Source organism: Lepidochelys olivacea (genome assembly GCF_965140295.1).
Source record: "Lepidochelys olivacea isolate rLepOli2 genome assembly, chromosome: 11".
In the NCBI taxonomy this organism is placed as follows: domain Eukaryota; kingdom Metazoa; phylum Chordata; order Testudines; family Cheloniidae; genus Lepidochelys; species Lepidochelys olivacea.
Window position 1 is genome coordinate 47,156,772 of NC_140421.1, and position 25,872 is coordinate 47,182,643.

Sequence of the window (25,872 nt, forward strand, 5' to 3'; positions counted from 1 at the left end):
TACTCCCATTATTTCAACAACGTTGATGAAGTATTTATTATCTGGAGCTACTCCCAAGTTTTCAAGCACAGTGATTGGAAAAACCATACATTACAGTACCATAACAAAGCTATTTCCTACCCCTTCTCCCTCCCCCAGGAGCAAAAGTCAAAGTGTTCTTATGATTTGTAATTGGTATAATTAAATAACATTATTCTGACTCCTCACCAGTCATAAGTTTCACAAATTCAAAATAAATTTGACAGCCAGAATTTTGAGACGCCTACAGGTTTCTTCTAACTCAACCAACGCACATCACTACTGTCAGAGAAACCTAATATCACATAGGCAATCTGTATTGAGATAAACCATGTAGCCTGGCTAGCTGCTGCCCTATGCTAGGAGACTGCAGAACGATCCCAGGAACTTCAGTCCCCTAAAATGCTTTGTCCTTGCATGTAGGAAAGTGATCAGGAACAGTCAGCATGAATTCACCAAGGGCAAGTCATGCCTGATTAATCTAATTGCCTTTTATAACGAGATAACTGGTTCTGTGGATGAAAGGAAAGCAGTGGACGTGTTGTTCCTTGACTTTAGCAAAGCTTTTGACGCTGTCTCCCACGGTATTCTTGCCAGCAAGTTAAAGAAGTATGGGCTGGATGAATGGACTATAAGGTGGATAGAAAGCTGGCTAGATTGTCGGGCTCAACGGGTAGTGATTAATGGCTCCATGTCTAGTTGGTATCAAGTGCAGTGCCCCAAGGGTCAGTCCTGGGGCCGGTTTTGTTCAATATCTTCATACATGATCTGGAGGATGGTGTGGATTGCACCCTCAGCAAATTTGCAGACGACACTAAACTGGGAGGAGAGGTAGATACGCTGGAGGGTAGGGATACAGAGGGACCTAGACAAATTAGAGGATTGGGTCAAAAGAAATCTGATGAGGTTCAACAAGGACAAGTGCAGAGTCCTGCACTAGGACGGAAGAATCCCATGCACAGCTACAGACTAGGGACCGAATGGCTCAGCAGCAGTTCTGAGAAAAGGACCTAGGGGTTACAGTGGACGAGAAGCTGGATATGATTCAACAGTGTGCCCTTGTTGCCAAGAAGGCCAATGGCATTTTGGGATGTATAAGTAGGGGCATTGCCAGCAGATCGAGGGATGTGATCGTTCCCCTCTATTCGACATTGGTGAGGCCTCGTCTGGAGTACTGTGTCCAGTTTTGGGCCCCACACTACAAGAAGGATGTGGAAAAATTGGAAAGAGTCCAGCGGAGGGCAACAAAAATGATTAGGGGGCTGGAACACATGAGTTATGAGGAGAGGCTGAGGGAACTGGGGATGTTTAGTCTACAGAAGAGAAGAATGAGGGGGGATTTGATAGCTGCTTTCAACTACCTGAAAGGGGGTTCCAAAGAGGATGGCTCTAGACTGTTATCAGTGGTAGAAGATGACAGAACAAGGAGTAATGGTCTCAAGTTGCAGTGGGGGAGATTTAGGTTGGATATTAGGAAAAAAGTTTTCACTAGGAGGGTGGTGAAACACTGGAATGCATTACCTAGGGAGGTGGTAGAATCTCCTTCCTTAGAAGTTTTTAAGGTCAGGCTTGACAAAGCCCTGGCTGGGATGATTTAATTGGAGATTGGTCCTGCTTTGAGCAGGGGGTTGGACTAGATGACCTCCTGAGGTCTCTTCCAACCCTGATATTCTATGATTCTACCTTTTAGAATTGGCTGATCGTATCTCTGTTGGCCCAAGAATGAGACACTTAGGATGAGACAGAATGCTTTGTCTGTTAACCTATGTACACTGCATGTGGCCAGAGAAATGGCAAGTCACCACCTGATTAAGCTCCTCCTTCAGTAGCAAGGGCTATTGGGCACTCATGGTGCTTAGATAATAACTTGGTGATACATGCCTTAGAATTATGTTGTACCTGTTACTGTGTTCATACTGTTTTGAAATATTTCCACTTTTATCGTCTTTTTACAGATGGTTTTTGCAAGATTTTGTTCCAGAGAAAACTGTTCTGCTGACTTGAAAGTTTCTGGAAAACTTGCATTTTCAAAGTAAGTACAATATGACTTCTGTCTGCTGAATGAGATTGAGTAGGGCTTTATTTATCTAATTTAGTTTTCCTTGCTATCTCGGTAAAATTAATTTGCAAAAGTAGGCTGAGTTCGCTAAGCAAACATTACATGAATAGAAGAAATTGGTTTCCAATTAAAGATAATTAAACAAACAACCTTTCAGGAAGTATAACAGTAATGTATTTTATACATAAGAACAGTTCTTTTTCAATTATACTCATAAGATATTATTCCCAAAAAAGGATTTTGTTCATAAAAGAAAAATTTCTGAATTTCTAATTCAGATGTACTGAGATACATGTAACTCGCCGCACATCCAAAAGTTAGACCCCTTTTAACTGACAAGAATTAAACTTTTCCATTGCTGTTATGACAGTACCATACTTGCAGTGTACAAAAGGAAATACTTCATTTTTGTGCTAGCAGATTGCTGTATTTACTATTTCGATTATGAAATAAGGAAAAAGAACTACTTACGAATATTCGCTGTGCAGTTTAACACTAATGATCGAGGCACGAGATGGTTGGGCATTATGTGTGGTTTGGATTCTTTTCCCCTAGATATACTAGCTTGCATTTTCCAAGATGAATTTCATTTTATAACTTTTTACCCATGTTCCTAATCTCTTTAGGTACTCTGTATTATTTCTTGGTCCACACAGGTGTTTGCAGCTCCTTCCAATTTGCCATCATCCTTAAATTTCATTATCATGCTAGACTATTAATTTTATTTAAATGTCATGACAGTTCATTTAGACTGGATCTCTGCAGAACTTAACACTCGTCCTCTGTGAGATACTATCATTACCCTTTATAGTCCTTCAGCTAGTTTTCAATTCACGTGACAGCATTCCTACCCAATGTGATTTAAATTCTTTTTTGGGTAAGATTTTAAAAGATCTGTTCATGCCATCTCCCTTCTCCTTTCCCCAAGTATAAGAACATAAAAATGGCCATACTGGGTCAGACCAATAGTTCACCTAACCCAGTATCCTGTCTTCACACAGTGACCAATGCCAGAAACTTCAGAGGGAATGAACAGAACAGGGCAATTATTGCATGATCCATCCCTGTTGTCCAGTCCCAGCATCAGGCAATCACACACTTAGGGGGACATGCAGCATGGGACTGAATCCATGACCATCTCTCTCACCAACAGTATTTGGTCCAATAAAAGATATTACCTCACCCATTTTGTCTCTAATATCCTGGGACTGACATGACTATACCAACACTGCATACATCTTGGATAATAGCCATCGATGGACCTATCCTCCATCAACTTATCTAATTCTTTTTTGAACGCAGTAATACTTTTGGCCTTCACAACATCCCTTGGCAATGAGTTCCACAGATTGACTGTGTGTGTTGTGAAGAAGTACTTCCTTTTGTTTGTTTTTGTTTTAAACCTGCTGCCTATCAGTTTCATTGTGTTTCATGATTAGAACCTGGCTTCAGTGTCCCCTTGCAAACCCTGAGGGCTGAGAAATTTTATCTTCTGCATATCCCTGATACAACGTGAAACTAGCTGCCTGATTAAACGTAGTTTTGTTTTATGAATAGTCAGATTTTTAGGGGTCCTAATGAATTGAGCTGCTAGTTTCATCTTGTAAAACATCTTAAAATGGTACATAAATAATACTATAATCATGTTATTTTGATTAATGACTCTTACGTGATTCTGGGCACAAGTTTTTGAGCCTTCATGGATTTCAGAGCAAGATTCTTCTCCTTCCCTCAACCATTTTCTTAGGCTTTAAGATAGTACTGCTTGAAAAATTTTGCATTTTTCTAATGTAAAGGATTTGGAGTATTTTCACTAGCATTAATAGAAGTTAAGCAGGTTTATAAATACTATTAAATTTTAGAGGAAGGAAATAGAGCACAAGAATTTGTACCATCTTTTTCAACCAAAATAAATAGGCTACATATCTTGATAAAGTGTGAAATATCACCTTAAATTACTTTTTGCCTTAGTATCTTGATTAAAAACTGGTTAGCTGTGAAGCATTAATTTATTCTGTCTAGACAGAGTACATTCATTATCCAGGAACAGCAAAGCAAATGCCTTTTAAAAAAAAAAGACCAGTATCTCCTCAATGAATGGAAATGTACAGGGGTGGTCACTGAAATACTTCACTTGAGTCTTATCCTTTACTTCTTGGGTTATGGTTCAGCATGTATGCACGACCTTGTTCTGTTTCTATTGCTTAGATTCTGGTCTGCTCTATACATTTCAGATATGCATTATACATGGTTTTAATGAAGAATGAAATATGATTACCAGGGAAAAGCTCTAGTTCAGCTTTGTCACACTCCCAGATGTGCACCTGGTGCTTTATGGTACTTATGAACTAAGCTGGCGGGCACCTTGTTAATGAATCAAGTGTATATGTATACCAGAAAAGAGTAGAATAGTAATTATGTAAATGTGGTAAAATAACTTAAAAAGGTAAAGTGAAGTAGAAATCCAGCGACTGAAATGTTAACACTGTGTTTCTCTTTAATTTGATGTTGTCTTGGAACCTAGCTGCTTATGCAGTGCTTTCACCTTCTGTTGCTTGTCTAAGTGCCAACTTCTTTCCCAAAGGTGTTCAGTGACTAATGTTTGGTTTCAAGCCAGAATATTTGATAAATGCCTATTTCTAGGCAGCTCTTCTACAAGTCTTAATTAAACTTTAATGTCAAACTGAAGTTTACTTTTAGAACCTCTTAGGTACCTTCACTTGTAAAATGATTATAGAACACTGGGTAGAACATAAAATAGCATGTTCACTCACCTTCCTGTCATCCTGTTTCACATGAACTCAGTCCCATACCTCAATTGAAAGCTGAAGACTGCAGCCTTATGTGGCACATAGGGATATAAATGCAAGGCTTTAATCATAAACATTTCCCTGTGTTTAAAAATTAACAGTACAGATCTCAATAGCAGGCAGAGGAAAAACCCAAACTAGTGAGACCAGAAACTCTCAACCATACATAAACATTACAATTGATGTACATATTTATTGCCCTGTTGGAATGTTCCTTAATAAATTCAGTCAATATATCCACCCTCATTCTAATGTTCTCCGTTCTGGGTGACATTCTCCTCTGTGCAGAGGGCCTGCCAAGCCTTAACTTGAGGGCTTAAGTGGTTGCGTAAGCCTCATGTGGCTCCTCTGCACAGGAGTAACTTCCCCTTAGAGATGCTGAAGCAGGAGGACATTCTTCTACATCTCTGTCTGGGACAAGACCTAGCAGAAGAGTAAGCACCATTCCTTACTTAGTCATGCATCTCTGAACTAGCACTCCAATGACTCAGACCCTAAAAAGTGCAATGCAAATGAAACATTATGGTGGATTGACTACTGTTGAAATAGTGGAAGATTGAGTTGCCTTCAGCTAGAAGAATGAGCCAAATACCTATTTCACCAACAACCTCCAGTTGGGCTTCTGCAAATACCTTACTACACTGAAATCAAAGAAAGGGTTTCGCTTTTTTTTTTTCTTTCCTTTCTCCAGACGCTCTCCTTTTTACTGAGGTCACTTGTCTCTGTACATGCCATACATGTCACTGGTTTTCTCATACAGTATAACATTTTAAATATATTCCTTATTTTTATAGACTTCATGAAAAGAAAACATATCTTTCAGTTGGAAGTATGAAGACTTTACTCTTGAATATATCACTAAGCAATGCTGGAGATGATGCATATGAAACTGCCCTCCACATCCAACTCCCTAAAGGTCTTTATTTTGTCAGAGTTCTAGAACAGGTAAGAATTGAAATTCTAGGTCGTCATAATCCCTTGACCGTTCTCACATTACCTGGACAGACTGTACAGCTCTGTCTACACTACAGCTTAGAGCAAGCTTCTCAGCCGCGGTAGACAGACTCAGGTCATAATCCCTTGACCGTTCTCACATTACCTGGACAGACTGTACAGCTATGTCTACACTACAGCTTAGAGCAAGCTTCTCAGCCGCGGTAGACAGACTCATGCTAGTGGGGTTAACACAAGCACGCTAAATATAGGTGTGTGGATGCTGTGGCACAAGTGGAGGCTCAAGTTACCCACTTGAGCTCAGACCCATGGGGTAGAGTTGACAGAAAACCTCTATGTAGAGAAAGCTGACAACACTCCAGATTTTCTGCTTAAAACTTTAGTTAATCCATCCACAGAGTGGGCACAGTTTAATCAAGTTGGCCGCATTTTTTATTTAATAGTAAAGTATTGCAGTAAATGAACAACAGTAATGACTTCTAAATGTATTTGGAAATACTAGTATTTAATCTCCCTCATAGATTAAAACCCTGCTAAATTCATGGCTGTGAAAAATCTGGTCTCCTCCATGAAATCTGCTAGGGAGGGACAGGGCTGGGGGCGCCCTACTACAGGGGAGGGACCCCTACTACAGGGGAGGGCAAACGATGGCCCGCGGGCTGGATCCGGCCCATCAGGGCTTTCAGTCCGGCCCGCAGGATTGCCAGCCCCGTGGCGCAGTGGGGCTAATGCAGGCTCCCTGCCTGCCCTGGCCCCACGCCACTCCCAGAAGTGGCCGGCACCACATCCTGCAGCCCCTGGGGGAGTGGTGGGGGGCAGGAGAGGGCTCTGTGCGCTGCCCTCACCTGCAGGCACCACCCCCTGCAGCTCCCATTGGCCGGGAACAGGGAACCACGGCCAATGGGAACTTCGGGGGTGGTACCCACAGGCAAGGGAAGCGCGCGGCAGAGCCGCTTGCCCCGCCCCATCCCCAGGAGCCACTGCCGGACATGCTGGCCACTTCTGGGAGCAGCGTAAGTCCAGGGCAGGCAGGGAGCCTGCCTTAGCCCCGCTGCACGCCGCTGCCACCCCGGAGCCACTCGAAGTAAGCGGTTCTGGGCCAGAGCCCGCACCCTGAACCCCTCCTGTGCCCTGCACCCTAACCTCCTGCTGCACCCCCCCCAGCACCCGAACCCCCTGCCCTGAGCCCCTTCATGCACTCGCACACTCCCTCCCGCACCCCAACCCCCTGCCCCAGCTCTACATTCATGGCCCTGCATACAATTTCCCCACCCAGATGTGGCCCTCAGGTCAAAAAGTTTGCCCACCCCTGCCCTACCATGTGCTGGGCTCCTGGCTCCTAGCCCTGGCGGGGTTGGGGAGGGAAGGGACTTCCTCTTCACCTGCGATGGCCACTCCCAGGGCTGGGTCAGACCCACCTTTAGGAACATGCCCCAACTGCAGAAAGCTCCACAGCCTTGGCCCACTTCCTGCCCCCATTGCTCTCCAGCCATGGGGGGAGGGATCATTGCACAGTGAGCAGCCACAGAGATTCTTGCTGCTGGAGAAGGGTCCTAGAGGTGGGTTTGACCCGGCCACGGGAGTGGCCCCTGCAAGAGAAGAAGTCCTATCCCTCCCCAGCCCCGCCAGGACTAGCACCTTGACCCTGGTGTACAGTTGGAGCCCCCAGCTGGAGCACCCCAGCCAGCAGCCCTGGAACCAGGAGGGCCAGGGGACTTTTTAACATGAACGAAGTTTGTAGGGCAGGAGATGGTATTGCCCCCCCAAAACTGCACTCCTTGGGCAGGCGCAGAGCCCCTGGTGGCTCCATTCCGTGTCTGCCCAAGGCTTGCAGTTTGGAGGGCAGTGCTGCCCCAACCCCAAAACTATGCCTATGTTAAAAAGTGGGGGACACGCCCCCAACCCCCCGTTCCAGCACTGGTGACACTTCTACAAAGGTTCCAAGAACCCTTGCCCCCAGCCCTGCTCCCTCTGGCTCTAGGCTCAGCACGTGGGAGTTGAAGGGGCCTTGGACCAGCTGTGTGTGTTTGCGGGGGACCAGAGCTCCCCTTGACCACACAGCCCTGGATGGTCACCCACCCGTAAGGCCAGCCCTGCCTCCCCAAAAAATGATGACAGCCCCCCATACCATGTGACTCTCACATCTGTGCTGCTTGCTGCCCAGCTCTGAAGGCAGTGCCTCCCATCAGCAGCAGTGCAGAAGTAAGGGTGGCAATACTGCAACCCCCTTACAATAGCCTTGCGATCCTCCCACAACCTTCTTTTGGGTCGGAACCAACACCATGAAATTTCAGATTTAAATATCTGAAATGGTGCAAGTGATGATTTTTAAAATTCCATGACCATGAAATAAAATGGACCTTTAATTGGGTAAGTCCCTACTCATAGTATCATAGAAATATAGGGCTGGGAAGGGACTTCAAGAGATAATCTGGTCCAGTGGTTTTCAACCTTGGGTCCACAAACTATATCAGCGAAAGGTTATCATTATCACAGAACAGTAGCTTTCAACCTGCGGTCCACTACCCCCTGGGGTCAGCAGATGATGTCTAAGATTTCCAAAGGAGTCCACACCACCAGTCAAAATTCTCAGGGGTCTGCAAATGAAAAAGGGTTGAAAACCACTGGGCTAGTGCATCCCTCCACATCGAGGCAGGATTAAGTATATATAAACCATCCCTGATAGATATTTGTCTATCCTGTTCTCCTGTTTTTAAAAACCTGCGGGGACTGATCCTGTGAGCTGTTCTCAGGAGGTACAGTGCACCTATTGGATCAGGAGCTGCTGCTTTTTTTTTTTTTTTTTTTTTTTTAAGAAAGCTGGAGGCTAATTATAATCTTGCGAAGGAGACAAATTCTTTCCCTCTAAATTTTTTTTTATTAAAGAATTTACTTCTAAGATGTTTATACTGGACTTCTTATCTTTGAGAGGGTAATTTTAGGCTTAAATAGGTTGACAGTCTACTTGCAAAGTCAACTCATTAACAAACAGAATATGAAGAGGTAATTTGATTGGGTGCAAGGAATTGAGCAATATGGACTCATTGGACTAGTCAACTAGTAGCAGCAGAAATATTTTGTAAATTCCCACTGATGTTCGCTGAAGTAGTAAATACTCCAAGTGAAATTTTATGGCATATACGTAGCTTGAAATTTCTGAAATAACTTTGCTAAATGGTCATTAGATTCATCACTTAAGTGTTACTGTTTTTTCATTCTTTAATTTTAGGAAGAAACACAGATACATTGTAAAATAGCCGATAATGAAGCTCATGCAATGAGACTTTACTGCAGTGTTGGGTATTTATATGTAGATCATCTGTCAAAGGTAAAATAAATCTGAAATTGTTAATCTTTAAAACTACATCTTGTTTTATGAGTAAATGCTTAAAATGTATGACTTGGAAGGGGAAACTTTATATTACACACTCTACATAATGTCTGCTAAAGCTAGAATGACAATGTTCAACAAATAAATTATTGCTCACCTTCTTCCTCTCTATACCATATTCACCATCATGATAATTGAGAACCTGAGCTTCTCATAATCATAGTTTTGAATGGGCACAGGTCTAGGAATAGTTTATTAAGAGTTAACATTTTGTCAGATTTCGCATGGCATCCCATTTCATTTTGCTTTACTTCATTGAGGACATTATCCGCATTATTGCATTTATGGGAGGGTCTGAGTTTCTGTTAACAAGTCAAAGCTAAATATCACACTGAGTCTCCAAGGTCAAGATATACACAACAGAATGTGTGTATTGCACCTAAATCGACACTTTGTAGGTATGCCAGTGGTTTTCTTTAAAATCATTATAATAAAAACCCTTCATTCCTTTATAAGAAATTAGCCTTCTATAGTTTATTGGAAACAATGCATTCAAATCAAATTGTAATAAGTAATGTGTCAAGAACAGGCATACCATACATACTGTAATCTTGCTCCCTTTATGGTGAACTGTACCAAGGAAGTCATTGAAATGTTACTTTTCTAGTTTTATTCTTTTAACTGATATTGATGTGACATTGCCATGTGTTTAAAAAAAGGATTTTAACAATCAGAAAACGATTTATTTAATCCAAAGATTCAAGAGCATCTCCGTTTTCAGTTACAAAGAGCATGAGGGGTATTTGTGTTTAGAAGCTTAGAGACAAAGTAGTTTATTTAGTCAGTATGCCTCTTGTGCTGAATTCACTACACCTTCTGTGCTTCTGCCAACATCGTTGGCACCACGTTTTTCTTTCTGAGTAACTCCTTGCCTGCTAACTAGGGTTTAGTTGACTTGTTTCTGGCTGTAAGGGTTGGAATCTTCATCTGCACACAGATGTTAGAGCCTTTCTGTAAATAGGCCTGTAAGGGCTATTCTGTGGGGGAAAAGTGGTCACTACCTTATTTTTTATTTAGCATCAGCAGCATGCCAGGTATTTGAGACAGACAACACAGTCCCTGCCCTGAAGAGCTTAGAGTTTTTTAGGTACAAATCATTTCAAGATTAAGTCTGTTCTGCTCAGGGGCAGCTTTAGGCATATTCTACATGAGGGAGTACCGGGGGCCACTATGACAACTCTCTCACTTCTTTACTAATCTTCAAACCTAAAGGTTCCAAAAGGGTGTTTGTTTCCTTTAACATGTGTTCTCTCGTTAGCACAAATGTTGGATTTCATATGTCTCAGAATCTTCATTCATTTCAGTTCATTTAAAGCACTGTTCATTTAAGTCTGGGGTACTTTTAAAGACTGAGGCTGTGCTGTGCCTCTTGCACAGAGCCTGCAGCCCAGGATGAGCAGGGACTAAAGGTGGCTATAATCTGTTTTTGCATAGTCTTGGTTTTGGGCTGCTCCAAGAACTGGAGTGGCCCCCAGTATAATTTAGTTATGGCCGTCACCAGCTGCCTCTGGGCGTAGAATCTCTGCAGTACTGTGTTCTGGGAGCAAGGCAACAGAACGGTCTCTCCTACACTAGGGCTTACAAGGGGTCTGGAGGTGTCTTACTCAGTCCTTGTACCAGGGACCTCGCTGGATTGTGGCATTTTAGAATCCTTTAACCTGCTGTACAGAGGATAAAGGAAAGGACAGAATCTCATCCTTAGGTTGGGATTTTCAAAAGAGCTCAGCATTGGCCTACCTCTGCACCCACTGAAGCATCTGGGAGTTGTCCTGGGAACTTAAATGGGAGCAGAGTTAGATTAATGCTGAGTGCTTCTCAAAATTGCAGCCTGAAAGTTCTGCTGCAATTGGCCAAGCAGGACAGAGTATCCTTCAGGAAGCAGATCATATAGGGCAAGGGTTCTCAAACTTTTGCTTTCCAAGGCCCACCTGTGTGTCAACTAGAAAAGGAGTACTTGTGGCACCTTAGAGACTAACCAATTTATTTGAGCATGAGCTTTCGTGAGCTACAGCTCACTTCATCGGATGCATGAAAAAAAGCTCATGCTCAAATAAATTGGTTAGTCTCTAAGGTGCCACAAGTACTCCTTTTCTTTTTGCGAATACAGACTAACACGGCTGTTACTCTGAAACATGTGTGTCAACTGTTTTTCTGCATATACAAGCCAAGGCTGGCAGCAAGCAGGGCAGTTGCCTGAGCTCAGTTGCTCAGGCTTTTACATGCAGAAAAACAGTTGTTTTCTGCGGCTTTAGTGTTCTTCAGCCCCAAGCAGCAGGGCTCCAGGGCAGTGGGGCTCGGCAGACCCCCTGAAACCTATTTGCAGACCTCCAGCAGGCCACAGACCCCGGTTGAGAACTGCTGCTATAGGGGAGTGCATGTTAGAGGAAATAAAGGAAGCACCAAATCCTCTATCCCACTTTGGGTGGAAGTGTTTTTAGGGTATACTGTGACCATGCATTCAATCCAGAGCTGGAACTACTTCGATAGCACAATACATTTTCTGTACCTTAACCTTTCCTACAAAAGTTTTGTAGGAAAGTGATTGGGTTGACTGAGATTAAAACAAAAGCATTATGTCCTAATGAACTGGGGGCTGAACTTGTGCAAAATATAATTCAGTGCACTCTAGAATTTTTCACAAAAGTTAAACGTTTAAGAAAGAGGGAAATTTCAAATTAGTTTAATGATGTAACATTTCATCTTAAACATTTGTTAAGACACACCCAATCATTTAGCACAAACAATGTTTCATTTGTTCTACAGATGGATTTTAGTTTTCTCTTGGATGTAAGCTCACTTACCAGGGCAGAAGATGACCTCAGCATCACAGTTAATGCTACCTGGTAAATCTTGCTTGATAAAAATTGCTGCGTTTGATGAAAAATATCCCTAGCTTTGGAAAACAGAATAGGGAGCACAGCAAAGGCTTAATAAAGTACAACTGCAAGAAAGCTCATTTATTACATAAAATATAGAGAAACTGAAACCACAAAAGTAGATAATTGCTATTTAAATAATGAGAATTCTGCTAATATTGTCATAAAAATGATTTCGTACTGGCACATGGACAGTTACAAAAAAGTTATTTAAATAAGCTACTAGGTGTATGTTTTATGTAATTAGTTATTTCTAGAGATAACACATTGTGTATGATGCATTCTAACACAGCTTCCTCCACCCCTCCCGCCCCCATTTACTTCTACAGTGAAAATGAAGAGGATAAAGACCTGCTGTTGGATAACTCCATAACTTTAGTCATACCTCTGAAACATGAGGTCGAGCTAAATGTCCATGGGTAAGTAAGTTAATGGTTGCTCTGCATATCCATATGCATAGGATTGTTTATCCATTATTAAGGAACACATACCTCGGCTGAACTCCCATGATCTTCAGAGAGGAAGCATGGCCTAGTGAAAAATTGCAGTACTGGGAGTGAGAAGATCTAGATTTTATTCCAGGTTCTGCTGCAGACTTTGTGCTTCAGTTTGTCCCTCTAAAATGGGGGAAAAATCCCAAGAGGTCAGGGATTTAATACCCGAGGACTGATTCTTTGCTCTTCTATAACACAGTAGTATTATTTGTTCCTGCTTTTCTCTCATTTAATCCTGTTTTCTGCAAAGGTGAACAAAACCTATATTTTAATCCTTTAGCCTATCAAATTCCCTTTTGGTGGTTGCTCCGCCTTATGCTTTTGTGTGTAATTGTCCACTGCCCGAGTCAAACACGTGGTCTTTTATACTCAACTATATTGACTGTTTGCTGTTCAGCTTGTCCCGGCTGGTGATACTGCCTGTCATAAATTTGCCTATGAATAGATCTACCTTGTTCTGGGCAGACAGGCCCCTCTAAACCGGGCCTTGGTTTGCCCAGCCCCACTGTAATGTAATCACTGGATTGCAGTCATGTAGAAGGAATGCCCAGGGATACTTTTTAAGGATCCTTTCCTTTGACTGTCACAGTCATCAGGTGATGGCAAATGTAAAGGACACTTGGTATAAGTAAGGGCTTATAGAGAGACTGCTTCAGAGTGGCAGGCTCAGCATATTTGAACTCTACTTTGTATAGCAGGATACTTCTTTCAAACTAACGATGGGAAGGGGCAGCAACTGCTTCCACTATCTTCACTCCACTCTCCCACCGCTTCCCTTGCCACCATATCAATCATTGCAGCCAGTACAGGAATATTAACATTTTAGCTCCAGCATTTTTCGTTTGAAGATCTCCTAAGTCTTTGGGGAAACTGAAGCCCAAGGTTGATGTTACTTGTCGATCTCTCAGAATCAGTGGCAAAGTTGGAAATAAATCCTTAATTCCTCATAACCTAATCACTGAACCATACTTGTGACAAGTCTTTCTCTGAAGGTGGTGGGGACTGAAATCCCACTGATAATGGGGGTGGAGGTAAATGAGTCAGAGATTTAAGAGATGAGTAGCCCCTTTGTCCTAATTTCTCCCCTCCTTTATAAAAGCCCCTCTCTGAGTTGGGGATCAGTGGGTAGGGTTGGAGGAGGATGAGTCATCACTACCACATTGTGCCCACTCAATCCATGGAGATGTCTGCCTAAATTAAAGCAGGCTTTATCCTGGACCTTCGCTACTGCAGGGCTAAGGTAAGTGCTAATTCAGACTTTCCAGTTCTCTGTAGTGACCTGCATAGAGGACAGTCTGGCCTAGACAGGATAATGCTCATATTAACATTGCATACTAAATAGTGCTAATTTTGTCCTATTGTAATTATTTTTTTAATTACTGTAGATTTGTATTACCAGCTTCATTTGTTTACGGACCCAGTGAGAAAAATTCATCAATTAATTGTATGGAGGAGAAGATCAACTTCATTTTCCATGTAAGAGCTATTCTTTATAGAAACCATTCCTCTTTTTTTAAAAGTTAATTCTTAGCAACTGATAAGACAAAAAGCACTTCCACCTCACCTTGTAACTTACTGGGAAAGCATTGATCTTGTAAAGTGCTTAATATAGAAACAAATACATAAATCCTGGGATTGGTGAGAACTTCTGTGTGTAGCTGTTAACAGAAGCAGCTCCCTTGATTCTTGGCATCCAATTCCCAGCCTATATTTGTGGATGTACCAATCAGTATATGCTTCCCGCCAGTGCTTTCAAAATTTTGAGCAAAATACACCTGTAGCACTAAATTTCCATCAACAATAATAGCTATTAACATCTATAGGGAGTGTGCTTAGCTCACCAGATGGTGCCCTTACAAATTTTAAGCTTGGGTTCTCTCTGTCCATGAAGCCACCATGGATCTAGTAAAGTGTGCTTGAAAAGCATGATCTATGCCCCTTACAGATCACTAGAAACACTGCTATTGACTTTAATAGCAGCTGGATCAGTCACTAATTGAAGTTGGAGTTCCCTTAAAGGGTGCAAGCCATGTTAAAAAGAACCTATCTCACTTAATTCCCTTTGAACACTTTCATAGCCTCCTATAGTCTTTGCTTCTCTTCCTGTCACTTCTTTATGGCAAGCGCATTCATTCCATGCCCCTGCTAACCACAGCCAGCATCTGTTAAGCACCTTAGACTGTCACCTTTATGGAGTGCTGAAGGTGAGGAAACTTTTGCTGCTCATTTGTTTCGCATCAGAGGTCAGAATTTGACCCAGACATGCATGGGAGTTTCACTGATTTGCAATAGACCTGGATGATGGGGGCGGGAGGGAGGAATTTTAAAAGACACAAAGGGGAGCTAGGTGCTCAACTTCCATTCAAAGTCAATGGGAGCTGGGTACCTAACTCTCATTTGAGCCTTGGATAATATCCTCCTTCACCCTGGCTTACAGTTTTCAATGGGTTTTCTTAGACAGTACATATTTACTGAACAGGGGAGTTAGCTGTAAAAATATTTGTGATTTGTACTACATATCTGTTCACAGAACACAAGTGCTGCACAAGGAGCTGGTATACAGCAAGTACTGCATGAAGAGCATGAGGGGACTAGCTGGCTCTGGGGATTAGTAACAGGGTCTCTCTAGGTTCATATCCAGCACAGATTGGTGGATTAAAAGTCAATGAAAGTTGGGCATTTAGCTCCCTTAGACCCCTTTGAATAGTGAAGTAGTGAAATATGACCTCAGTTCAGGTCATAACAGACTAGTGTCATACCGCAAAGCTACCATTACCCCAATGGCACTTTATGAGCAGAGTTAAGAGAGAGATCAGAGAGTCAATAGGGCTAGAAAATGAACTGCACTCTCATCTCTTGAGGTGCGTCCCTCTAGCTCGGTCAAGTTTTATTGTCAAGCCAGCACTGGGAAGCCTCCATTGCTGCCATTGATGCTGTAAATGTGTGAATTGTGTGTATTCATTTCCTGATTAGTGTATGCAAATGGAAGTTTCAATTACTGTAGCACGGTTTCTCCCAAGGTTATCAGTGCTGGACCGAGCATGGCTCCTGCTATAGATTTGGAGATAATGGTTCCTAATTCTTTTGCACCAAGAGATGAAAAGCTGTTTAACATTCTGGATATCCAGGTATGTTTGTTTTGTTTTACTATGATTTTACATTCTCCTCTGTATGTAGTACATGAAAGCACAGAATCAGATGGAGTACAACAGTGCTTGAAAAGGCACGTCTAAATTTTTCTTATTCAGCTATATTGTATGTGAAACTTGACTGTAACAATTAGTGTGAAACGTATTAATTTTGCCTAAATATTTTAATTCCTCTTATTTTAGTGTATCAACCAATTATAAATGAATGTAAATCAACCAACCATGCACTCATTTCAGAAATTTTCATGGCTATTGATGCTGAATTAGCAGAGAAGTAGAAATGCTGAATTAAAATAAGCTGAGGTATTCTACAAAGGGAGTCAAATAGCCTGGGGATCCTTCCTTATACTGTGCCCACTTACAGTGAAATTGTGAATACTTGTTACATTTAGATTTAGTACATATTCAGTATTTAATTTACTGAAATATACTAGCTAGTATATTAGACTCTGATTGGAGCCTCATTGAAGTTAGAGTTTCCACCTGCATGGAGCTCAGTATTGGGCCAGTTTCTAAATTTTAAGGAGTGTTTCAATCTATTTTCCCTATTTCTGGATTCAGTGTTACAGCACTGAAAATTTCTTGTAAGGAGTAAAATGCAGTATTTTTTTTTTTTTTTTTTTAAAGAGGGGAGTGTGAATTCCTGCGTTCCATAATCCTGTCCAATAAACCATGTCAGTTTTGGTTTTAGATTCTACTCACCATCAGACCTGCTAATTATTTGATACCAGACAGCATGTTTGCTGCTGTACAGAACCCACAATACACAGTCTCCGCTCTACAGATTTTTGCTGTTCTTTTGACTCTGTTAGAATGCATTGTAGCCTGCAGTTCTGTTGACCTATTAATTAATGTAATTACATTTTCCCCAAAAAGGGAATGGGTGGGGTCTTAATAATTTCCCGTATTTATTTTTCCATCACACCTCTCTCTGGCTGAGTATGGCTCACACCAGAAACTTTCAGTACAATTCTGAGGACATGTAAGAGGTAAGCAGGTAGTTCTGGTTAAATAAACTGGGCTAGAATTGTGCCCACTATACCAACAGTGCATTTCTGTCATACTCTAGAGAAATCCTTTTCAAATACAGAAATTTTCTTTGAGTTTCTGCATGTACAGAAATGTCTTCTAAGCAGTATCTGGAAATGTTTAAAACCCAGGAATGATTGTGCTGTTGTTATTTCCAGACAACTGATGGAGAATGTTTTTATGATAATTATACAAGAGACTGTGCTTTACCAGAAAAAAATGGACACATGAACATATTAAAGGATCTCATCATTTTCTTTTCAAAGCCTACTCAGAGGCGACTGGTAAGGGTCTTTTTTTGTTTGTTTTGGTTTGTTCAGTCCCAATTTACTTAACCCTCGAAATAAACTGCGTACTTCATATTATGCGTTACACATACTTTTCAGGATTGATTTTAGAAGTCAGTGGGAAATTATACTTTTTAAAAGACTATACCTTATTATACAATGTTTTTGGTCATAAGCAAAAGGGATTAAATATTTTCAGTTTAGCTCCTACTCATACAAATGACAGAACCACCTCATATTGCTCAAGAGAAGGCTGGAGTATCAGAATTATTGCAGGTCAGAACTGAGATGTAATGGCCGTCTTATGTGAGGAAGTTTGTATAGGGCTTGTTTGTACTAGTCCTGAATGAGGCTAGTGCTACTAGTTCATTTTTGAATACTAACTCTTAAAGCAAAATCAAAAATCTACAGTATGATTGATGTACAAGTTTGAAAGTGCCTTTATGATTCTTAATAACTGGATCAATGGAAAACAAAACCTGCTGTAGCAACAATTTACTTATAGCCACGTTTTCAGAATTGCTCAACTCTCATTTAGATGCTTATATAGGAAATTAGCTCTCTGGAAAATTCCCCACTTCCCCCCAGTTGTGGCCACATGGTGTTTTGAAAACCTGACATAGTCAGGTGATTATGAGGCCATGCGTGTAGCTCTTCTGCCACCCAGTTTCTGGAACATTCATTGACAGTAATTTATTGTAGGTAGCCATGCATCTTGACCTATTCAGGCAAAAAAACCCCACCTTTTTCACTAGATGCCAGGGGCCTTGATATTAACAAGAAAAAATAAACCATGCTACTAAAGTTCAGTGTTGTGTTTTTGCTTTTCTTCCTTCCAAGTACTGCATGAAAGAAGATCATTTGTGTTTACGAATACTGTGTAAATTTGGAAACATGGAAAGTGGAAAAGAAGCAATTGTCCAGATGCAACTGGAAGCTACTCCTTCAGTTTTAGAAATGGTAAATTGTATATAAATCTTTAATCAGATAATTTTAAAAGGTTATTTGCTTTTTAATGGCATCACATGGATTTGCAGCACCCTCTTGTGAACACTGCGCTATATTTCTAGTTGACAGAAATAAATTGCACAATATTCATTTAATATATAAATCAAGTATTGTTAAATCCAAGTTAATATTATTGAGTATAAATACGCGTTTTAGTTCAAATACTGAAGAACACTACAAAGAGAGGTATTTAAATGTAAGAGGGTTGCTGTACTCTAACACGTGGTGCAAACCTCTCAAAGTGACAGATGCTGTGGCTTAGTTGGCATATCACAACCAAAAAGCAAGCTCCAAGATATACCTTTCACTTCAAGCTTATAGTACTATAAAACGGTGATAATTTTTGGTTTAATATTCCTGCACTGTTGATAATTTGATTACAACACTCACTAGCAGGATATGATAAACCAGACAGCTATTGGCATATAATTGCAGGCAGGCACATCATAGTTTTTTTTTTGTCATAAACAAGCAGAGGAAAGATACTGAAGTGAATGGATCATTGGTCTCTTCTAGCATGACATTTCTTGGTCATACATACTGTAAATTGGTTAAAGGGTGAATGACTGTTGTCTCGTTATTCTAAACACAATTAGTATCTGAATTTGTCTGTCTGTGCTATGAACACTTTAGGTGATTTACAGAATGGTTTAATGCTGTTTAGATAATAACTAAGAGCCATTTTAACACCTAGACAATTCTTGATAATGAATGGGACTTATAGAAAATACAGCTGAATTGCCATATTTGCATAATAATAAATCAGATACTGCCTTTGATAAAAAGTAACTTAGGGTGTGGACAAAAACCCTCTATCTTTAAGGAATACCCTATACAGCAGGTCAGCCATTAATGCCTGGATCTCAGAAACTCTCTTGGTTGAAGTGATCACCACTAGGAATACAGCCTTCAATGGAGTGTTGCAGGGAACATTCTGATTATGGCACAAACAGTGGTTTCATTAATTTGGTGGGTATTAGATGTAAGTTCCAGGAATGGGGCAGCTCTTGGACAAATGGAAATGAGAAGAAAGCCTTTAAAATAGAAATCTGAACTCTGTTTGTCCCCCAAAAATGTATCTACAACTTTGTCAGTGACTTCTGTCCTTTAAAATATTTAGCTTTGATTAGCAGTAGTGCCATAGTTCCAAGTTAACTTGTCTAAATTTATAAATACATAGTCCTTTTGAGTTACTGGAGTACAGTTCTGTTCCTGGCTCTGTCACTCAGTTCTTTTGTAGACTAGGGCACCTACACATCAACATTTAACTCACTGTTTATAGTATTATATCATCTTTTATCTGATGACCTCAAAGTATTACTGTATTTATGCAACTTGGCCTATCTTTTTTTTAAAACAGGATGAGGCATCATCACTTGAGTTTGAAATAAGTGCTACAGCATCACCAGAAAAAAATCCAAAAGTCATTGAACTACACAAGGAAAAGCAAGTGGCACATGTAAGAATTCTTTAAGTACACAAGTTGGTTAGCCCTCCCCCCTAAAAAAAATATATTCTAGAAAAATAGAACCTGAAATGATAAAATTATGCACAATTAGATATGTACATAATTGGAATTAAATTGCAGTTAGTTAGGCAAATAGATTTTTTTTTGGTCATCATCTGAAGCGGAGACAAGATACCATTTATGGGAATATATAACATATGTAGATATTTAATGAATGCAATAATAATAATTACTTCATTAAGTTATATTTTAATTGAATACATTGTCTATTCTAAACATACTAATATTCATACTTTAATGTTCCCCTACTTCATATAGGTCTTTTTGGAAGGACTACATAACCAAAAGCCAAAACATCATGTTACCATGCTGATTATTGGGATAGGTTCAGTATTTGGCATTTTATTGTTTTTGCTTATAGTGCTGTTACTCTGGAAGGTAGGATTTTTTTTCCTTTATCAATATTTCTCTGCTATTTTCATTAAATCCTTTAAAAACAGGAATAATATGCTTTATTATGATCTGTACTAAAGAATAACAAATCCTGATATGATTAATTCCCTTTTTCCAAAAACCTCTTTTAAAGTTTTTTCTTCATTTGTCCTTTTTACCCCATGTTTTCCCTATCTCAGTAAAAGTACTTATTGACATTAACTTACCTCTTCGCAATCTTTAATTCTGTACTCCAAGTTTTCCCCCATATTTATGGGCCAGATTTGCATAATTTCCCTCCAGAAGTCAAACATAATTTTTTTAGGCTGCTGCTTCATGTTTTTGCTATTCTGATGGACACACAACAGAATGGTCTACAATATTCCTAACAGAAAAGGTGAAAATGGTCTTGTTGCTTGCCAGCATTAACTGTTTTAAATTCTAAGTTCTTGTATATGAACACTAGGGCCAAATCTTGCTCCCCACTGTTAGTAGCCATACAAGGTCCAGAAAAGTTCTGATGGGGTAAGGTATTGTTCACTTGGTGTACCCCTTGCTTGCCAAAGGAATTTCTTTTCTGCCATAGTAAGGGAAGCGGGGATTAGACATCTGTGAATGTGACTCCACTAGTCATTATTCCCGCAGAAGAGTTCAGAAGTGTAACAAATGCTGGGATTTCATCATCGTTCCATATCCTGGGTGGGAAGATTTTGATCTCTGGACTTCCACAGTTCACAGCCCATTTGCTGATATTGTGAATGAAGGGAAAGGATTAGCCCCATAGATGTAAAGTAATTTTTAGTAATGCTGTCTTTTGCTATATTATGTACCAATTAGAAAAAAGTCTACATTTTTAAAAATTAGTTCAGATCAATAGGGCAGTCATTTTAATAGTAACATCACTGTTACTCCCAAAACAGAGTAACAAGCTGATACTTAATTACATATGCCAGCACGTCATCTTAATCTTTTATACTGTTCAAAGTAAGTGGATTTTATTAAATCTGACGAATTAAGAATTTGCTGACAGACACCAATTGATTTTGAAATTTTTTTTCAGTCTGGCTTCTTTAAAAGACGTTATCAACCTATCCCACAAGAGCAGCCCAAAGAGGAAGTTGGAACTTTGTAAATGGCAATAAGGAGGACCAAGATGACAATTAAAGGCTTCTTTCAAATGATGAATTTCAGGCTCAGTGACTTACATGATGAACGCTGATGAGAGAAAACTGATAACGAGTCTGTTGTTTACTCTTCGTGTTAGAATATACATTTCATTTTGCTGATCTGTGGAGGATTACACCTAAATGTAGCATCATCTTACTAAAATGCAAATGACAATCGGATCCTCAAATAAAGAAACTGTAATAGTAATATCTGAAATACCAGAAGTATCCATCTCTTCAAATGCATACAAGAACACTAAGCAGATAAAATGAAGAATTACTTACCCGAAGAAGAGTTCTTGGAACGTAGTACAGGATTATCAACCATTTTTGGGTAATAAGATCTCAATGGTTGGCCTTGGAGTGAATCATCACTCACTTAGCTTTCAACTTTCATTTCATTTTTAACTAGAGACTAAGATGAGATCCTCATCCCACTGTGGCACCTTTACACTGGGTAAAAGGCCTGAAGTGGTCAAGGGATGAGGCCTCCAATGCATGCATTGTAGAAGACAGCCACAAGGTCTTTTGAACACTCCTGCAGGCTCTGGACTAAGGCACATAACTACAGCGCTATGGAGGTCTTGGGTAGTGTTGTAGTCCGTAAGACAGCCTGGGAGGCTGCTGTAATTTAGACAAAAAGAAAAGGAGTACTTGTGGCACCTTAGAGACTAACAAATTTATTTTGAGCATAAGCTTTTGTGAGCTACAGCTCCGATGAAGTGAGCTGTAGCTCACGAAAGCTTATGCTCAAAATAAATTTGTTAGTCTCTAAGGTGCCACAAGTACTCCTTTTCTTTTTGCAGATACAGACTAACATGGCTGCTACTCTGAAACCTGTAATTTAGACAGACCTCCTGGGCTGTCTAAATTATGCCAGGGGCTACTCCAGTTCCAGAGCAGTCGAGGACTGGGAGGATGCAAAGGTGGCTTTAAAACCACACTACCTTCCCCTTCCTGGGGCTGGGAGTTCTGTGCTGAGCCTCTAAGAGGGGCAGCATAAAATCTTACCATTAATTGAGGTGCGTGGAAAGGTTTTTTGTGCTGATAAGCACTGAAAACTCAATGTCCTGTCAAGGATGCATCACATTGAGGGTTACCTTGAGAACGAGTCAAACATTTGAGGCCATCAGTATCAACCATCCTTAACATAGTACTAGCTGATAAGGACAGGAGCATACAGTTAATACTGTTTCTCACTCTTTCTCCTCAAACAAACACCAAGAGCATGAGGTTTTGGAGTGAAAGACATTCATGTGTTTTCCTGAACAATTATTATTTGCAAGCGTTGCTATAATGCTCAGCATTGTAGTATTTAAGGACACTTCCAGTAGCAGACAGAAGAGGCTCTGATGAAAAGTTTAAAAAAAACCCTAACTCCATAGGGCTAAATTCCATCCTTAGATGTGCAACTCCAGCCCAAAAGTGGCTACCCTCTGAAACCTGTATAATAAAATAGTTGGGATATCTAAGTTCAGTTCTTAGTGGATATGTTTTCAGCTTCATGCCACCATTGCAACTGGCACTCAAGTGTCAGTAGAAAGGAAAGAACTGAATTTATGTGGGGATTGAATTGCTGTTACAGGTGATCCCTTCAGGTTCTTAGAGAGATACTAGCAATGCCACCTACTTTTAGTACACTGATACCTGTTCTAGGTGGGAAAGGATTTCACTCTCTGGTCTATGCACCATCTCATCCAAGTGCTAAACTCATCTTAAACTTAATATGTCAACACATACTATGGCCTAGGGCTTTTTGTCCTTTCTCTGCTGTCTTTCTGGACTGCTACTAGAAAATTTAGTTCCAGCATCTTTTTTTTTTATGTAGTAAGTGTGGACATCACACAAACTGATTATGCAACATCACTTGGTAATAAAGCTCGAGTTAATAGCAACAAAGATTGCCTTTAACCAGTTACTTTGCTAATCGAGTTATATACATTTTTCCAAAGTGGCGTTTTGACCTAGGCTAAAGAATCCAAAGGTAACAGAGCATGATTTTCCATAGAGGGCCAAGTACCTGTAGTTTTCGTTTACTTCAGTTGGTGTCATGGGGGCTTCCACGCTTCTGAAAAACAGATCTCATCTCAAGGCATTGGCTTTCTGTTCTAAAATATTCAGCATTATATTAAGAACAAATGTGTACATATAGAAAGATGATTTTTAGAACAAAATGTGCTATGAGTGAAATATTTCATCCTGAAAAACTAAACTATTTGCAAAATTTATATCCTAAAAAGGAATTGAAGAGTCTAGAGCCAAGTGAATTATTGCACTTTAATCAAAACGTATTCAAACAGATAATCTAATATAGTGTGTTGTGAGAACTGTACCTCAAATACTGAAAGCAGCATTAAAATTGCTTTAATACAAACAATGCAAGGAAATGAGATTACAAAGGATTTTTTTGGAATTGCTTTAGTGAGTAACTAAATGCACAAGTGTTACTTGGAAATTGCACATTGCTATTCAAACTATGCTATTAGTATGTAAACATTGATCGGGTATTTCTCTGAGATATACACGCAAAATTCAATTAATTTAACAAACGTTGAGGTTTAATCTAAATAAGTAAATGAAAAATGTGAATGTAGGATTTCCTGATGATAGCATGTTTATTAATAAATGGTCATTCAATTGAATTTTATAATAACTATGTACACTAGTTTTTTGCAAATTTAATTATTTTGTTGATAATTTGCAGAGGTAATAAAATACAGTTAAATATATAATAATGATTTATAAAGATGGGATATCTTTAAAGAATCAAAGAAGAAATTCAGTTTTCACCACTCAAACACAGTACTTTAATGCTTCTGGATTAAGTATATAGCATCAAATTGCTCAGTTATAGTGGCACAAATCTGGAGTAGTGCCATTCAAGTAACTAGTGACTTTCGTTTTACACCATTGTAATGGAGAGCAGAATTTGGTCCACGGGATTTACTTTGTAATCCACTATACTGCAGATTATTTGGCCGGTTACTGCAGGCCAAATTATGCCCACAGGTGCCTTCCCTGCAGTTCCATTGACGTTAAATGTGAGTATGAAGACAGAATTTGGTTCTATGGTTTTTTTTTTTGAAGATGAATAACCATTTGCTAGTGCTACTTGTGAAGGGAGTGGAGGAAGAAAGAAAATATCCATGCTAATTGTTTGATTTAAGGTTGAGGTGTAATGCTTATTAAAAATATGAACCAAACTTCTAGTGTGTTCCTGTAGTCCTCATTAATCCCATTTAAATACTTGGGCCCCAGTTCAGCAAAGATTTAAGCACATAGTGAAAGCCCCGTGACTTAAATGCTTAATGAATTGAGGCCTTAAAGACCAGTGGGCAACAACGGCTGTGGTTTAGTCACAGGGAAATGCAGTGTTCCTCCCTCAGCCCTGGTTGGGATGCCTCATATCTTTAACCTAATGAACAAGAGCACGCACACACATCTAAGCTTCTTCTCGTCCTGCAGGTCAAGCAGGCTGACAAATCTGTCAAGATGTTAGTTCCCACCAATCGCAATGCAGGGGATAACCACAGTTCCATGAAAAATTCAATTCCCATGAAGGTTGGAATCCTAATCTGTACCAGTGTCATGCATAATTATTGCATTTACCATGTAATTTATAAAATTAATCTGTTTACATACCTACTTTCTACTTAAAATATGTGTACTATGAAAGTATCACTCAAAATCTAAAATTAGAAATCTTACTCAGCATTTCTGCCTTATTCTAGCAAAAATTAATGCTTTTTACTGATAGTTTTAAACTTTAATCTTATAGAAAATATTTAAAGTTTACTTTAAGTAAGTTTGAACAAATGTTACATTCTAAGTGAATACCCTTTGTAAAAGGAAAAGTAGTTTAAGACCTAACTTGTAGCATGCTGAAAGCAAGCAAATTTTTACATCATCTCATTTAAAGGTCAGAGATTATCTGGAAATTGAAGGACCTGACAGAAGCCAAATTATGCCCACCCCAACTCACAGTAAAGTAGTACTTTATGACTAGTTCTAGCGATATGAATTAGGGTTACTAGTGAAGTAAAATATGACTAGATACAATTAAGGGTAACCAAATCAGACCCCAAATTGAACTCCGCCCCTGTTTAAAAAAAAACTTTACATTTTCCTGCTGAAATTCTAGTAATCACTTTTTTACCAAATATATAAAACCTACAAATAAGTATATTTGTTAATGTATTTATTTTCAGGGGTTTTTTAAGGTTAAAACTATAAACATTTTGTTTGATAATTACAATTATTTTACTTGATAAAAATCTTTGTAATATTGTTAGTTCTATATAAACATCCTAATTTCAGTCTTGGTCCTTGGACTTCAGTGGGTGAAGGAATGGGCCTTAAATAGCTGTTTAAAGATGAAAATGAGTCTTATGTCGAACCTGCACCATGAAACACATTTCTTCATAAATTTCTTCTACAGACAAGTGCACATTGCTTTGGAATCATCCAGTTCATCAATGCTCACTCCATAAAGATTAATAAGTTGTGGGTGCACCCTACGAAGTGAAGAAATAAAAATAAAGTAACTTATTAACTCTATCGTAGTTTTCATGTAACATTTTCTTTGAGGACAAATTTATATAATACATTATATGGAATAAAATTAAGCTGGAGTATGCTTACTTCCAGTCTCTTCTTTGGATTACTAAAAACTTCGGAGAGAGAATCTTTTTAATTTGGAGGTTTGGGTTGGAAAGGGATATCATGGTCCCT

At 39.7% G+C, this 25,872-nt stretch overlaps 2 protein-coding genes across 3 annotated transcripts in view; one reads left to right on the forward strand and one right to left on the reverse strand.

Moving 5' to 3' along the window:
• The window catches only part of ITGA4 (integrin subunit alpha 4), a 55,704-nt gene extending 33,865 nt beyond the window's left edge, over nt 1–21,839 (forward strand). Inside the window, exons 17-28 of the mRNA XM_084643727.1 lie at nt 1,974–2,050; nt 5,682–5,832; nt 9,071–9,169; nt 11,996–12,075; nt 12,438–12,527; nt 13,988–14,078; nt 15,623–15,730; nt 16,939–17,064; nt 17,908–18,027; nt 19,436–19,534; nt 19,862–19,981; nt 21,036–21,839. Of these exons, the coding sequence (XP_084499853.1) occupies nt 1,974–2,050; nt 5,682–5,832; nt 9,071–9,169; nt 11,996–12,075; nt 12,438–12,527; nt 13,988–14,078; nt 15,623–15,730; nt 16,939–17,064; nt 17,908–18,027; nt 19,436–19,534; nt 19,862–19,981; nt 21,036–21,107 (1,233 nt within the window). The 3' untranslated portion in view covers nt 21,108–21,839. The remainder of the gene's footprint in view (nt 1–1,973; nt 2,051–5,681; nt 5,833–9,070; nt 9,170–11,995; nt 12,076–12,437; nt 12,528–13,987; nt 14,079–15,622; nt 15,731–16,938; nt 17,065–17,907; nt 18,028–19,435; nt 19,535–19,861; nt 19,982–21,035) is intronic.
• A 3,517-nt stretch (nt 21,840–25,356) lies between these two features.
• Nucleotides 25,357–25,872, reverse strand: part of CERKL (CERK like autophagy regulator) — a 96,924-nt gene continuing 96,408 nt past the window's right edge. For both annotated transcript variants that reach the window (XM_084642797.1, XM_084642796.1), the window contains exon 13: nt 25,357–25,655. In XM_084642797.1, coding sequence (XP_084498923.1) covers nt 25,574–25,655 — 82 coding nt within the window. In that variant the 3' untranslated portion in view covers nt 25,357–25,573. The remainder of the gene's footprint in view (nt 25,656–25,872) is intronic.